This window comes from Candida orthopsilosis (assembly GCF_000315875.1).
Source record: "Candida orthopsilosis Co 90-125, chromosome 5 draft sequence".
NCBI lineage: Eukaryota > Fungi > Ascomycota > Pichiomycetes > Serinales > Debaryomycetaceae > Lodderomyces > Lodderomyces orthopsilosis.
The window spans coordinates 254,868-268,888 of record NC_018298.1 but is presented as its reverse complement, the minus strand read 5'-3'; the positions used below and the strand labels follow the sequence as shown (position 1 = coordinate 268,888).

At 37.5% G+C, this 14,021-nt stretch overlaps 4 protein-coding genes across 4 annotated transcripts; 2 read left to right on the top strand and 2 right to left on the bottom strand. All coding sequences in view use genetic code 12, as the record gives it.

Annotated features, from left to right (window-relative positions):
• Positions 1 to 2,600: 2,600 nt before the first annotated feature.
• On the top strand, positions 2,601 to 6,086 carry CORT_0E01340 (Rfx2 transcriptional repressor; the record flags this gene model as incomplete). The annotated part of the gene is made up of 1 exon (XM_003869806.1): positions 2,601 to 6,086. The coding sequence occupies one exon, from the start codon at positions 2,601 to 2,603 to the stop codon at positions 6,084 to 6,086; it is 3,486 nt and encodes a 1,161-aa protein (XP_003869855.1).
• A 224-nt stretch (positions 6,087 to 6,310) lies between these two features.
• CORT_0E01330 (Prs4 protein) lies at positions 6,311 to 7,285 on the top strand (the record flags this gene model as incomplete). The annotated part of the gene is made up of 1 exon (XM_003869805.1): positions 6,311 to 7,285. The coding sequence occupies one exon, from the start codon at positions 6,311 to 6,313 to the stop codon at positions 7,283 to 7,285; it is 975 nt and encodes a 324-aa protein (XP_003869854.1).
• A 160-nt stretch (positions 7,286 to 7,445) lies between these two features.
• Positions 7,446 to 10,910, bottom strand: CORT_0E01320 (Atg11 protein; the record flags this gene model as incomplete). Its single annotated transcript, XM_003869804.1, has 1 exon — positions 7,446 to 10,910. One exon carries the CDS (start codon positions 10,908 to 10,910, stop codon positions 7,446 to 7,448), a length of 3,465 nt encoding a protein of 1,154 aa, XP_003869853.1.
• A 727-nt stretch (positions 10,911 to 11,637) lies between these two features.
• Positions 11,638 to 13,689, bottom strand: CORT_0E01310 (hypothetical protein; the record flags this gene model as incomplete). Its single annotated transcript, XM_003869803.1, has 1 exon — positions 11,638 to 13,689. One exon carries the CDS (start codon positions 13,687 to 13,689, stop codon positions 11,638 to 11,640), a length of 2,052 nt encoding a protein of 683 aa, XP_003869852.1.
• Positions 13,690 to 14,021: the final 332 nt, after the last annotated feature.

The following is a 14,021-nucleotide window of genomic DNA, read 5'->3' as shown; positions in this document are numbered from 1 at the left end:
TTCGATCTTGTAACTCCAACGCGACACGATATTAATGGAGATTTTTCAATTTGCTTCAAAGTTCACCTTTCATAGGTTTTTTTTACGATGCTGTTCTTATCATCACATTATTGTATTTAGTGTCCTAGCTATACGAAAGTAGCTCTTGGAATAGAGAGTAATTTATTAAAAAATAGTTGATTTCAAATCGTTCATCATAATTTACGAAGTGATGCGAATTCGATGCGAGGTAGGGAGACAAGCGGCATAAAAACGAAGACATGAGATGATATGCGATGCCAGGACAAAAACAATGAAATATGATTTTTATCTTATACAATACAAGAGAAAATTGCAAAGCCTTTTCCAAACATTCCTTTCACATTCATTATCTCTATCTCCAGTGAAATTATGGAGTCAAGCACAAGTAACACAAAAGATGGGATATTCTTTCTTTTGTGAATAGAACGGTTTGATAGTTCAGCTTATAAATTGGTTAGTATTCATTTGAGTTTGGTGTAATAGTAGCTTGGTATTGAGTATATTGGATATTTGTATTGGAATGGAATGTATGTATTGTGTTCTTGTGTTCTTGTGTTCTTGTGATGTATGAGCTTTTGTGTATTTGTTTACAATTGAGATGATTATGGTATACAGTACTCACTACTCACTACACACTACGCACTATACACACGCGCATTCGATTTCATTTGACAGAAAAAGTACGAGTACTGTTACTTTGTTTTGAAGTGAGTTTGTAGAGGAGTCTAGGAATTATAGAACTCACATACGGTGGGGATATCTAGATGAAACTACTCTATACCATAGTTAGAAGAGCTTCATGAGATACGCTGGCCGCCTATTCTTTTGTTGGGTTTCTTCTTTTTCTTGGTTATGAGTTGATAGGTACGAGGAACAATGATCCTCGGTACATAGGGGCTACGCAAGCTAAGGTAATTCGTCCACAATAAGCTCTACACAATTCAAGAATAAGGAGGGGGCGTGTACAAAACAGTAGAAAATAACAAGCTTAAACGTATAAGATATGTATGCGTTTTGGTATTCAAGTATAAATAAATTTATCATGTGCGCATCTAAACTCCCATGGATACACGTATCAATAGCGCCACTCTTTGCCCTCGGAGTATGTAGATAGTAACTTCTTACACTGGCTATGCAACTAGTTGCAGATTGCGGCTCAAGGGTAAAAACAGAAGGGAAAAAAAGGATAAACTCGGGTTGGAACGTGTGGTTGGTTGTGATGATGACTTTATAAGTTGTAATGTAAACCAAAAAACAGTCATTGAAAAGGATCTACTGAAGATCCTCTTTGGTAATTACATTTTGGCATTGTTTGAATAACAACATTTACACACACACCTTTTGTTTCTGTTGCCCTGGCAACAATCGTATCAATAACAAAAGCAGTTTTACTTTATAGATCTTGTTGTTTTAGATTACTGGTATCTTACTTCATCAATTGCAATAATAAATGCTAGTACGCACATTTTTTGAATTTCTGAAGTCTGATGAATCTTCGTTAACATGCCAGTTAACGTTCTATTTCTCATACAGTTGTTGATTCTATTTCATATTATACCATACTAATAATGAATAGGCATAGGTTTTTGAATAAAGTTACACATAACTAAGCGAATTTTTTATTTTTTATTTTATTTTATTTTATTTTATTTATAATTTTTTTCATTTGTTTACATTTTTTCGTTTGTGTAACTTGTGTTTGATCATTTTAGAGAGAGAGAAAGAGAATCCTATAAAAGACTAGACAGCATTCTTTAATAAACTCAAATGTCGCTTTGTATCAAAGGTATAAGTGCCACGAGTTGATTTCTTAGAAGTTGCTTCTCCTCACTTGAAAGGACCATCGCCAGGACTTACAGTTGATACAATATCCATCAGATTTCCAACCAACTTATAGATCATTTCTGTTGTGGCCCAATTTTTTCCTGCAGAGAAACGCATCACAAGACTAGAAGAATTATCTGGGTATACATAACCTACAAGACCTATCCACACTACTTGACAAGTCATTAAAGAGATCGCAAGTGATAGGTAGTAGTGAAAGGACACATCAATTCAACAATTGGTCAAAACAAATCAAATCTATCGCCCCAACGAAGCATACAGGTTCCACTATACTAGTCATCGAGACATATTATACATTACTTTTCAACCTCACTACTTAATCGTATTATCAGCTACATCTTAGTATCATTACTCAATCGGAGCATAAACTTGAATATATCTATCTTCGAGTTTTCAAATAATATTCCAAAAATATTCCAAAAATATTCCAAATATATCTTTTGATTTTGTGGGTTATCTACAGACCAGATTTTGAATCGAAAAAGGCCTTGTTATCGAGGTTACATTGGATGGTACCAAAGTGAGAACTCGAAATTATTGTACTGCCATCATTGTAGTCAGCAATAATTACGTCAACTAACACGTTGCACATTATCCACGAACCAACATAAACATACAGTATCAGCCGTTCTTCCTAATAGCTCAGAAGAACCAAGCAGCTTACATTAACACAATCTTCAAACCTATAATCTTCATCACCATATAGCTACTTTTATGTCACCTCAAGCCAAATTATGCCACCGAACAAACCACCCCATAAACGGCAGAAATCATCTATATTGAACCCAGGTGGATTTCATTTTGTGGAGGATAAACAGGATACACAACCACAGCTTCCTGCGTTTAACATACCTGTTCAACAACAACCGCAACCTCAACCTTCATCATCGTCATATACTAATCTAGATCCATCGTCCTTAATCACTCAGGGTAGTTTCCCAACCCACACAAATAGATTAGAAGAACAAGACGTGTATAATTATGCTTATGAATCACAACCTCTTCCTACAAATGTTGGTTTTCGTCAGGGTCTGCAACAGCAACGTGGTCAATATTTATATAATCAAGAGTTTCAAGGGCATGTAGTGGGACAAACACTAGCACAGGCGCAGGCACAGACACAGGCACAGACACGGGAGCAAGCACAAGCACAACCTCAAGGATCTTCTAGCAGACGTGTTGCTTCTACTGGATATGATAGACATATTGAGCACCCACTAGCGTCTCCACCTGCTCCACCATCTGCAACATCTACAAGTTTCAACTATCAACAGGGTGGTCCATATCAAAGTTCACCAAATCAGCCAACGTACTACCACCAACAGCAACGACAACAACAACGACAACAACAACAACAACAACGGCAAGTACGATCTATACCAAACCCCTCACAGCAACCTTACTACACTGATACCAACTATCAACGTCCGTATCAACAAAGTTCTTCTCAAAACCCATTAATTGGCGGATCTTTTGCATTCAACCCAGCATTATCACAACTTTCGCCAGCATATCCTACAATTGATACCAATTATTCCAACCCACAACAACAAGCATCATACAATATTAATCCGGCCACTGGTGGCAATAAGCAATATCCTCCTCAACAACCTATATTCTCGGGTGGATCACTTCAGCCTTCAATACAAGCTTCTTCCATTACATCTGGTCCACCATCGATACCTGCATCAGTGGTGACAACTGCACCTACCCCGGTACCAGTACCAATTGCAGCTGCGACTGCACAAGCTGCTGCACCGAGACATCAAAAGAATGCTTTATCCATTTCTTCACATTTGACTTCGATTTCTTTAGGGAGTGGTGGTGATGCACAAGAAAACATACCCACTAGTGATCACCCTCGCAGATTTCATCGTAATAACAATTCATTACTCGATGATCTCCTCCTGGGCTTGTTTACCGTTGATGGAAACAACATGGGTTCTTATCTACATTCGATGATCTGCAAAATTAATACTCAGTTCCCCTTGGATGATTTTTACAATTTACTTTACAACAATGACCGTCAAATTCTGCTCAATGCTGCAAATTTCAATTACAATCAAAAAATCGACAAGACTCCAATTGCTTTACACTCTCATGATTCAGCCGCATCTATAATGAATCAAGTATTGGAAGTTTTTAAAAACCCAGCTATTTTAGTTGATTTTATCCCTAACCATGACGATGATGACGGTTCAAATAAACTATTTTCTATAAATTATCATGAATTGTTACGTACGTTTCTTGCCATTAAGATTTTGAATGATATGATGATTGAGGTACCACTGAATATGGCTGAAGACCCCCTGACTTATTCCATACCACGTCTATCTATATTCAAAACTTATTTCATCATCTGTCAAAAGTTAATTACAAGGTATCCTAGTTCATCAAACACGGCAAATGAACAACAGAAATTAATACTTGGACAGTCAAAATTGGGTAAATTGATCAAGATGGTGTATCCAAATTTACCGATCAAAAGATTAGGCAGTAGGGGTGAGTCAAGGTATCATTATCTTGGTGTGGTTTGGAATGAACACATTATTGATAATAACATCAAACAATTGTGTGATCAGCATGATTTGACCAAATTGAACGAAATGTTTAGTGAGGGTAATGTTGAACTGAATGAATTGTTGTTTGCTGAAGGTTTGCCAACTGATGCTCATTCCCAAATTAGAGCGATTTCGACGGGAGTGACAACAAGAAGACAAGGTAGGAAACGAAGCCGTTCAAGTGCTAAAGAGAAGCAGATGGTGGGATCCAGAGGCAGCGATGCTCACAGTTCCCAAACAGTATCGCCTCCACAAATGTCTTTCGTTAAAATGGATTTGATGTTCCCCTTAGAGTCTAATTTCACTGTTCTCAGTGACGAAGGTCGAGAGAATTGGTTTACAAAGTTGTTGACTGATATTTATTCAAAGGCACTTGTAATTGATCGAAACTTGATCAAGTTTATCTTGCTAACCAATTCAAACTTGACTGAAAAATCAAACTTGTTGAACAGTTTACTAAAATCAGTTTTCAATCCATTAGTGATACAAGAACAAACCATCATCAACCTAGATTTGCATCTATACGCCATCATCATACTTGAAGTGTTGCCATATTTGCTCCTAATTAAATCATCGGCTGATATCAATATGGTGACGAATTTACGTCTAAACCTCCTACACTTGATCAATAATATACCGCAAGAGATATTAAAATTGAATTCATCATTATTTCCGTTGGAAAATGTCTCCAAGTTCTTAAACTTGGTTAAAAAATTGATCAATTTGAATGATTTGTTAATTACATTTATCAAATTGTTGAATAAACAAGAACTCAATTCAATGATGGCTAGGGACATAGAGAATTTTCTTGATGTGAAATCTACTGATTTTTCAGTACAAGAAGGAGATGATTACTTAGGCAATCTAATGAGTGGTGTTGGTGGTGATGGTGCAAGTTCATTAACGAATGTTGGTGATGGAAGATTTAATTTCAAAAATGATATTTTATCTAATGATTTGATTCAAACTTTGGTTGGATTTCGATATGATCCCAATACGGCATCGGATTTGAAACGATTGATTTCGGTCAATTCTATAAACGAAGAAGTTGCGCTACTTGATGAATTTTTCAAGATAGATTTATTAAAGTTCTTGACTGGTGAGTATGGGGAAAAGACTCAGCCATTGGAGTCTTCTTCATTACTTCGTGCTCAAGAAGTGGGAACAATTGTAGGAGAACTGGTGCCATCAGCGCCGCTCCAATCGTCAACACAACCATTGCAGAATGTTGCACAATTAGTCACACCAATTGGACAACCTATTGATGCAAAGGAACCACCGTCATCATCAAACACAAACACCGTGTTGAACCCCCATGAATTGACAAAATTGAAGTCATTACTAGCATTAATTGATACAAAATCGTTATCACAGCATATTAAATCAAAGTACCCCATTCAATTGTATAATAATTTCATTACTTTTATTTTGAATGATATATTGAAGCATATTTTCTTGAAACAACAACAGCAGCAACAGCAACGAAGTCAAGTGGAGTCCATGGAAGAAGGAAGTAGTAGTACCCAAAATAGGGTCAGTCTAAACCCCAATTCAAGTGAAAATAGTTTTGGTAGTTGGTGGGTTTTCAACTCAATTATTCAGGAATATTTGAGTTTATTGGGAGAGATTGTGGGACTAAAGGATTTAATTTTAAAATAGAGGTCCTTAGAGCTAACTATATAGAATTTTTTCAAATTAATATAATTAATTGTATTGGCATATACCTAGGTTGAGTTCATACACGATGTGATTGGTAGCATTATATAATTTTGTGCGATGCTCACACATCTCACAAAGCACATCGAATTTTCAAAAGACCAAATCCAACTGGAAAGACTTAGTGACAACATACTTTATACTCCACCCCTAACTGTTCCCTGAATATGCACACGTACCAACAAAACTCCATAAAATTAATCGCGGGGAACTCCCATATTCAATTATGTGAAAAAGTAGCTGCCAAATTAGGCATTGATATTGCCCGCGTGGGTGCATTCCAATACACAAATACCGAAACAGCCGTGGCAATTGGTGAATCAGTTCGCGATGAAGATGTATACATTTTGCAAACTGGTTGTGGAGAAACCGAGATCAATGATTTTGTAATGGAATTATTATTTATGATTAATGCATGTCGAATTGCTAGTGCTAGACGAATCACTGCTGTCATCCCTAGTTTTCCCTATGCTAGACAAGATAAAAAAGATAAATCAAGAGCTCCAATAACTGCCAAATTGATTGCTAATTTGTTACAAACTGCTGGGTGTAACCATGTTATTACTATGGATTTACATGCGAGTCAAATACAAGGGTTTTTTAGCATACCTGTGGATAACTTGTATGCCGAACCCAGTGTGTTGCGTTATATCAGAGAGAAATATAATAAAGACGATATTATTATGGTGAGTCCTGATGCTGGTGGTGCTAAGCGAGTTGCCAGTTTAGCCGACAAATTAGATATTCAATTTGCATTGATTCATAAAGAACGTCAAAAAGCCAATGAAATTTCACGAATGGTTTTAGTTGGTGACGTTACTGACAAGATATGTATTCTTGTTGATGACATTGCTGATACTTGTGGCACATTATGTAAAGCGGCTGATGTGTTGTTGGAAAATAATGCACAAAAAGTTGTCTGTATAGTTACTCATGCCATATTGTCAAAAAATGCCATTGAGAAATTAAACAACTCCAAAATTGATAAATTGGTTTGTACAAATTCGTTACCTATTCAAGATAAGTTGGCTAAATGTCCCAAGATGGAAACTTTGGATATTAGTGCTACGTTAGCTGAAGCTATAAGAAGACTACATAATGGAGAAAGTGTTAGTTATTTATTTAATCATGTACCGGAATAGTTACATAGTTCACAAAAATGAGTAATCTACTATGTGAGCCACACATTATGCCATTGTAAGTCTTGAGTATTTATAGTCAGGCATTTTCCCATTCATTTTATGTACTTCATAGTTTGTTCACGAATAAGCCACCTAAATTTGGAAGTATTGTATCCTAACATTACTTATCTTCAATTACTTGTACCATGTACCATGTAACTCCTAGACTCAATTGAAATCGATTATGCTCCAACGACTTTATTTGTTCAGGTGATACTTTATTCTCTTTAATCAGTTGAACTCTTCCTATGATCCATTCTTTACCATTCAAGTTCAAATTAGAAGTATCTAAGAAATAATGTGGTGCACCGACATTAAACGCAGCCCATGGCTGTATACTTTCGTTGTGATTTCCCATGACATTATCATCCCTAGTTGGAAGAAATAATAACAAGTCATTTTCTTGGAAAGAATTGATTGAAATCTTATGTTTGTTCCGTGAGGCCAACTTCCTAATCTCTTGATCTTTTAATTTATTCTCCTTTGTTTGACGTTTAGCGAAACCTTCAACATCTTTAAATCTCTTGGATATAGCATTGAGGAAGAATCCTGTACTGCTTGAATTTTCATCGGCTAATTGAATATTATCTTTAAAGCTGATAAGCTTTATAAATAAGTCAAATTGAGGTTTCTCACCACCAAATATGTTATTGAATCTGGATATTAGCTTCTCTGATTCTTCATTGTACTTTTCGACATTTGCAATCTCATTATCATCGGAAGAACTGTCTGGTGGTAGATAGGGTGATGATGATATTTCTTCTGTCCATTTCATTGACGTTTCAATATCTTCAATCACTTTTGAAGTTGGTGTTGCAGCTACAGAAACGAAGGATACATCATCCTCCAAATTTGCAGTACTCTTTTTCGATTTCAACCCCTTCACTCGTTTAATCTTGAAGATACCATCCTCTTTTATCAACAATAGACCCATTGACTCTAAGATGCAACAAATTTCGATAAAAGTTTCAAAAAAACTCTCCGATGTTAACTTAAGCTTATTCATTAAAGTGTCAACCACAGTATTCAATTCATTAGCAATTTGATCGTGTTTTTGTTGCTTAACTTGAGTCAACTCCATTAGATTCTCATAATCTTCATTAACTTCATCCAATTTCGATTTGATTCTTGTAAGCTCATTCTTGTTTGTAGTTCTCTCTTGTGCAAATTCGGATTCTTTAGATGACATATTTGATAATAAATCATTCTTCATCCGATTAGCGTCGTTTAATTCGCTTCGTAAAATGGTGATGGTCTCACTAAGACTGGCCATTTCTTGTTCATGATTTGTTCGTTCTTGCTCCAAGGTTGAAATTCTATTTTTAAGTTGAGTAATAGTTTGATCCTTATTTTCCAACTTCTTTTCCAAATTCTCAAATTCCTTGGAATCTAATTTACCCTCCAACTTGTAAAGTCGAAACTCCTCCTCATGTTGGGCTAACTTACCCTCAAGGCTTTCAACTTCCTTTGCATGACTCGCCTTTAGTTTCTCCATTTCTTGTCGTAATTGCAATATCGTTTCGTCTTTGGCACCTTGCTCTCTGAGTAAATGTTCGTTCTCAGCAGTGAGCTCTGTGTTGGCCCGTCTTAATTTAATATTATCAAGGTGCTTATCCACTACTGACGAATCTAAAAACTGAGATTGATTGGAAGATACACTTTCCTTTGAAGGAGTCCTCTTTTGCAAAAGCTTTGTTGGATCTGACTTCACAATCGGTGCAGACAATGGCTCTTTGGAATCAAGTATCATACTCACTCTATTGTCAGAATAGTTGCCATTGCGAAATACTGGCCAGTTGGTAATATTTTTATACTGTTGTTGGTGAAGTAGACTTTCGAGTTTCTTGATTCTCGACTTTAATCCATTTACAACATTCAAATCAAGATCAAAATTCTCCAGCAGCTCTTTACCTGTCTGGTTACCCATTTTGTCCGTCTGTAACTCTGAAACTGATCCTAAGGATGATATGAGCTTGGTGATTCGCTTCATATTGTTGGTCGATTGTTTCATATCCTGGAAATTCTTGCGTAATAATTCATGAAAATTTGTGGAAACATGTGACTTCTCCAACAAGGATATATAATCCACGATATCATTCCTGTCTATTTCGACATTTTGCAAAAGTAAAAAGTTTTGAGTCTTGTCTCGGTTCCCTACAAGGGTTATGTCAACGTTCGGTAATACACCCACAAAGTTGTCATCTTTGATGTAATTGAGAAAAGACCCCACTTTTTTGTTCCACATTTCTCTGAACGCTCTTTCGTGTTCTCCAATTGAAGTGACCTGCTCACTGAAATTGTGAACAACTCCCTTGGAATAAAAGTCATACCATTCAAATTGTCGCCTCTTTTCAATCAAAGCAAAACCGAACAATAATGGCATATCAATAGTCAAAGACAACATGTCCTCACATTTTTTCACATCTTGAATTGTCTGGTGGTTGATTGTGTTTGATTTCTCTGCAATTTCGTCTTCCATCAAAGACTTTATTTCAGTTTTGAGGTTGACGGTTTTCATCTGTAAGTTAGCAATAATGGAATATATTTTTGGTCCATCTCTAATGAGCTGTTCTCTGAACGCTTTTAGGCTCAAGTAGTACCTATACAAATCATCAGCGGCATTCTTGAGTTCAATTGAGGTCCGAGATTTATGTTGGTTAAAGACTTGTTCAAGTAACACTCCCTGTACATTTGAAAAATCAGCGGCAACACTTTGAGCTTTCGACTTCACGGTTTCCATCATTTCGTTCAAATTTGTGTCCTTAAATCGCTCTATGGATTCCTTTCTTGCCTTTTCGATAAGTTCGTCCACCCTCGCCCTGTCTTGCTTCATTGTCTTAGCTGTATTGTTCAACTCACCAAACTTCCCAGTGATCAAAGGGAGTTGTTTCGCCACAAACGCCGCTGCTCTACCTAAAGATTCGTAATCAAGAAAGTCAACCAACTTGAACTTTTTGTCTTTGATTTTTACAACATGGAGATGCTGTAGGTTTTTGTAACTCTCCGTCCAGGATTTATGCAATGTTTTGAAACTAATAAGGTTGATGTAGTTGTAGTGATGATTGAAATTATTTTCAACCTCTGTCGTGAAGCTCGTTGCAAATTGGAATAATGCTGTCAAAGACTTGAAAATGGTGTTAATCTGCTGTATTAGCAACAGACAACGGCTTTCAAGTGCATTGCTAATTTGTAGTATTTCTCTAGCCCATGCTTGATAAAGTTTGATTCGATTCGATATATCACTGGAATATGCCTTGCGAGTATCAGCCAATGGTAGCTGTTGTGGTGGACTAATATCGTCTTTCACAGAATGTAATATATACGAATCGAGCAATTTTCGATCAATGTCCGATATAAACAATCGTTTATCATATACAAACACCTCAGAGATGTCATTAATCAAGTTGTAATTGATCTTGATGCCGAATGAACTCAATAGGAATAAATCATCCACATTGTCTATGGAAAATGACTGCAGTAGATAGTTCTTGAAATCTGGTAGGGTAGGAAATCTGATTGGTTTCGGTATCTTAAGGAACGATCCCCCATGAGCATTGTATACTGTCAAGTATGAAATATCAGACATCGTCAATCACTGTATCCAATGAAGTGTATTTGTTGGAGCAAAGAGTCGTGATTGCAATGTGGCGTGTAGGTGATGAGAATCTTTGAAATGAGTTTCGCTTTGTGGAGTTAAAGAAGTTGCTTTTATATACAGATGAGCACAAATATTCAGAAGACTAACCCACAAATTCTATATGTATTGCTTCTTAGCATGAACGGGGGAATTGATCGTTGTGTATAAAAGTCACTATGTAAATGTTTTCGATTTTCTATATTGAACGGGTGCGATTTCCTAAACACTTTAAGAAACCTTGTGATTGTTTTGTAGTGACTATAAAATACAGCAAACTCTATTGCACTACATTTACCATCTATACATACAGGATAATATAGCAAATTACTGAAGATGAAACTGGTAGGTTTGCTCAAGGGGATGTCCGTCGTTCAATCGAATGACGTACAGCTTAACCTAGAATCCTTGTCACGTGAAGACATTTTGCCGTTGCCTCACGCGAGAGTTCGTACATTGAACTCCGAGGGGATCCATAGAATTTGGCACCCCATTATCTCCGTAAGTTATTTCTATAGAATGAAATTCACTTGATTTGATATTAGCCTTCCGCGTTGTAAAAGAGATTGCTCTACAAGGTAAATAACTAATCGAAAATCGAATGTATTCACATCTTTACATCATTACTTGGATGATTCAAGTGTCCTCTCGTAGTTAAACGAATGTTGTAATAACCTCCTTAATACCATCCACCACGGTATTGAGTCGAGTCTTGATATCCGTATTGTGGATATTGTTGGTAGCCGCCGTATTGTGGCATAACAGGTTGTTGAGCGTTTGGCTGTGGTTGGGATTGACCTTGAGATTGTTGGGGGTTTTGTTGGGAACCTTCACTCTCAGAAGTGCTTGGTTGTGCTTGACCTTGGTGAGCAGTTTGCTGTGGTTGTGGTGGATAAGAGTAGCCAGGGTATCTGTTTGCATATTGGTTTGGATTGTAGTATTGTTGCTGACCAAAACCATTGCTGGAAACTGAGCCCTGTGCACTACCAGGAACATTGGCAGGTTGAGCATTTTGCTGAGTAGCCTGAGCTGGTTGACCGATGGATCCCAAACCATTTGAGCCTAAGGCACCTGCAGCATTGAAATATGGGTTGTTGTAGTAGTAATTGTAGTATGGGTAGCCAAACGGAGTTGGAATTTGTTGTTGTTGTTGTTGTTGAGTCAAACCAGCAGTCGATTGCTGTTGCAAACCAGTTTGAGCAGCAACTGGACTTTGTGTAGCATCAATAGAGCCACCATTAACAGCTTGTTGAGCATATTGAGCGTACCCACTTGCAGCAGTAGGAGTAGCTACATTGTGGTTAGCTGCTGGAGATGCAATGCCACCAAAAGCTTGTTGGCTGTAAGCGCTGTAGTCGTAACCAGGGTATCCAGCAAATTGAGAGCCTGGCTGAGCAGCTTGTTGTGGGTATTGTTGCTGTTGGAATTGGTTGTAGTAATCGTATTGAGCTTGTTGGGTAGGGAGATTTTGTGTAGGTTGTTGAGCTTGTTTGCCGTATTGAGCTGGTTGTTGTTGTTGTTGCTGCTGTTGTTGACTTCCAGCATTTTGTTGCAATCTGGTTTGCGACTGTTGGTCGTACGATCCATAACGTTGTGGTTGTTCGGCTTGTTGTTGTTGTTGTTGTTGCTGTTGCTGTTGTTGTTGCTGTTGTTGTTGTTGAACATCTTGTTGCTGAGATGGTTGAGATTGTTCTTGTACTTGCTGTTGTGGCTGGGCTTGGGTTTCTTCATCAGCTTCTAACGATAAAGAGCCAAAGGAAATACCAACGGAGTTGACTTGTTGTGAGGTAGGCAAAACAACTTGTGGAGCTTGAGGAACAGGTGCTTTTTCGAAAACAGCAGGAGCAGTTGTTTCTTGAGAAGTTTCAATTTGTTGGTATTGTTGGGTTTCAGTAACAGCTGGTGCTGGTGGTTGACTTTCAACTTCGGTGGCTTCTTTGATTGGTTCAGATTGTTTAGTTGCCTCTGGGACTTCTTGAGTTTCAACTGGTGGTTTTTGTATTTTAGTTGGCTTTGGTTTAGGCTTGGTCTTGGGGGTTATTGCTGACGCCCATGAGCCTTGGTTTAACTCAGGAATGCTTGCTTCCTTTAACACTGGTTTAGTCTTCTCTACTGGAGACTTTTCTTGAGGAGCTTCTTCCTCTGTAGTTGGTTTAGTTTCTTCGGTGGCTACCTCAGCGCCGACCTCAGATTCCTCCTCGCTTGGTTTTGGTGCTTGTTCTTGTTGCTTTTGGGTTTTTGGTTTATCAGTGCCTAGCGCTGCTGCCCATGAGCCCGATGGTTCTGCCGATGGTTCTGCCGATGATTCTGCTTTAGTAGCTTGAGTGGCATTCGTAGTTGATTTTTCGCTCGATCTGGCGGGCTTCTTTGATACTGATTGTTGTTTCTTAGGTGGTCTTGTGGATGATTTTGGTCTGCCCGAGAATTTTTTGTCACCCGATGAAGTATGGTTTGTAGAGTGTGTGTTATTTACATTATTGGCTACTTCGTCCTTTGGTTCCTTTTTCTTGAGCTTGTCCTTTTTACTAGGCTCCCATCTGGAAACTTTATTGTTAACAATTAAATCAATTACAATCTCGAGCGCGTTATCATTTTCTTCAAGCAAGCCACTTAATTCATCAGATTCCCAATCAGGGAACATTTCGACCAAACTGGTCAATTCCGGAGATGTGCTATTGTTACCGTTGAACCTTTTCAGTTGGTTCTTGAAAGTCTTTCGATTCGTCGACATTTTGTTTTATGTGTATGTGTGATATAATTTTCTAAAGCAACGCTGTCTCAAAATCTGTCACGTTTGATTCTTTTGCACTGATTGATCAATGAATAAAACAGTCAGGTTGATAAATGCAAGCACTAGTTATTATAGTTGTAATGGTATGCCTTTCTGTTAAAATTTTTTTTCTTTTTTTTTTTTCAATCATGAAATTTTCCGATTGTCGAACGAGAGTTGGAAAAAGCGGGCAATGAATGACTTTGAATGCTCGCCACAATAAGGTATACATGTACAAGAATGCTTGTCTCGAGTATATTCACTTTTTAGAAATGGATATTCTCAACTTTTTT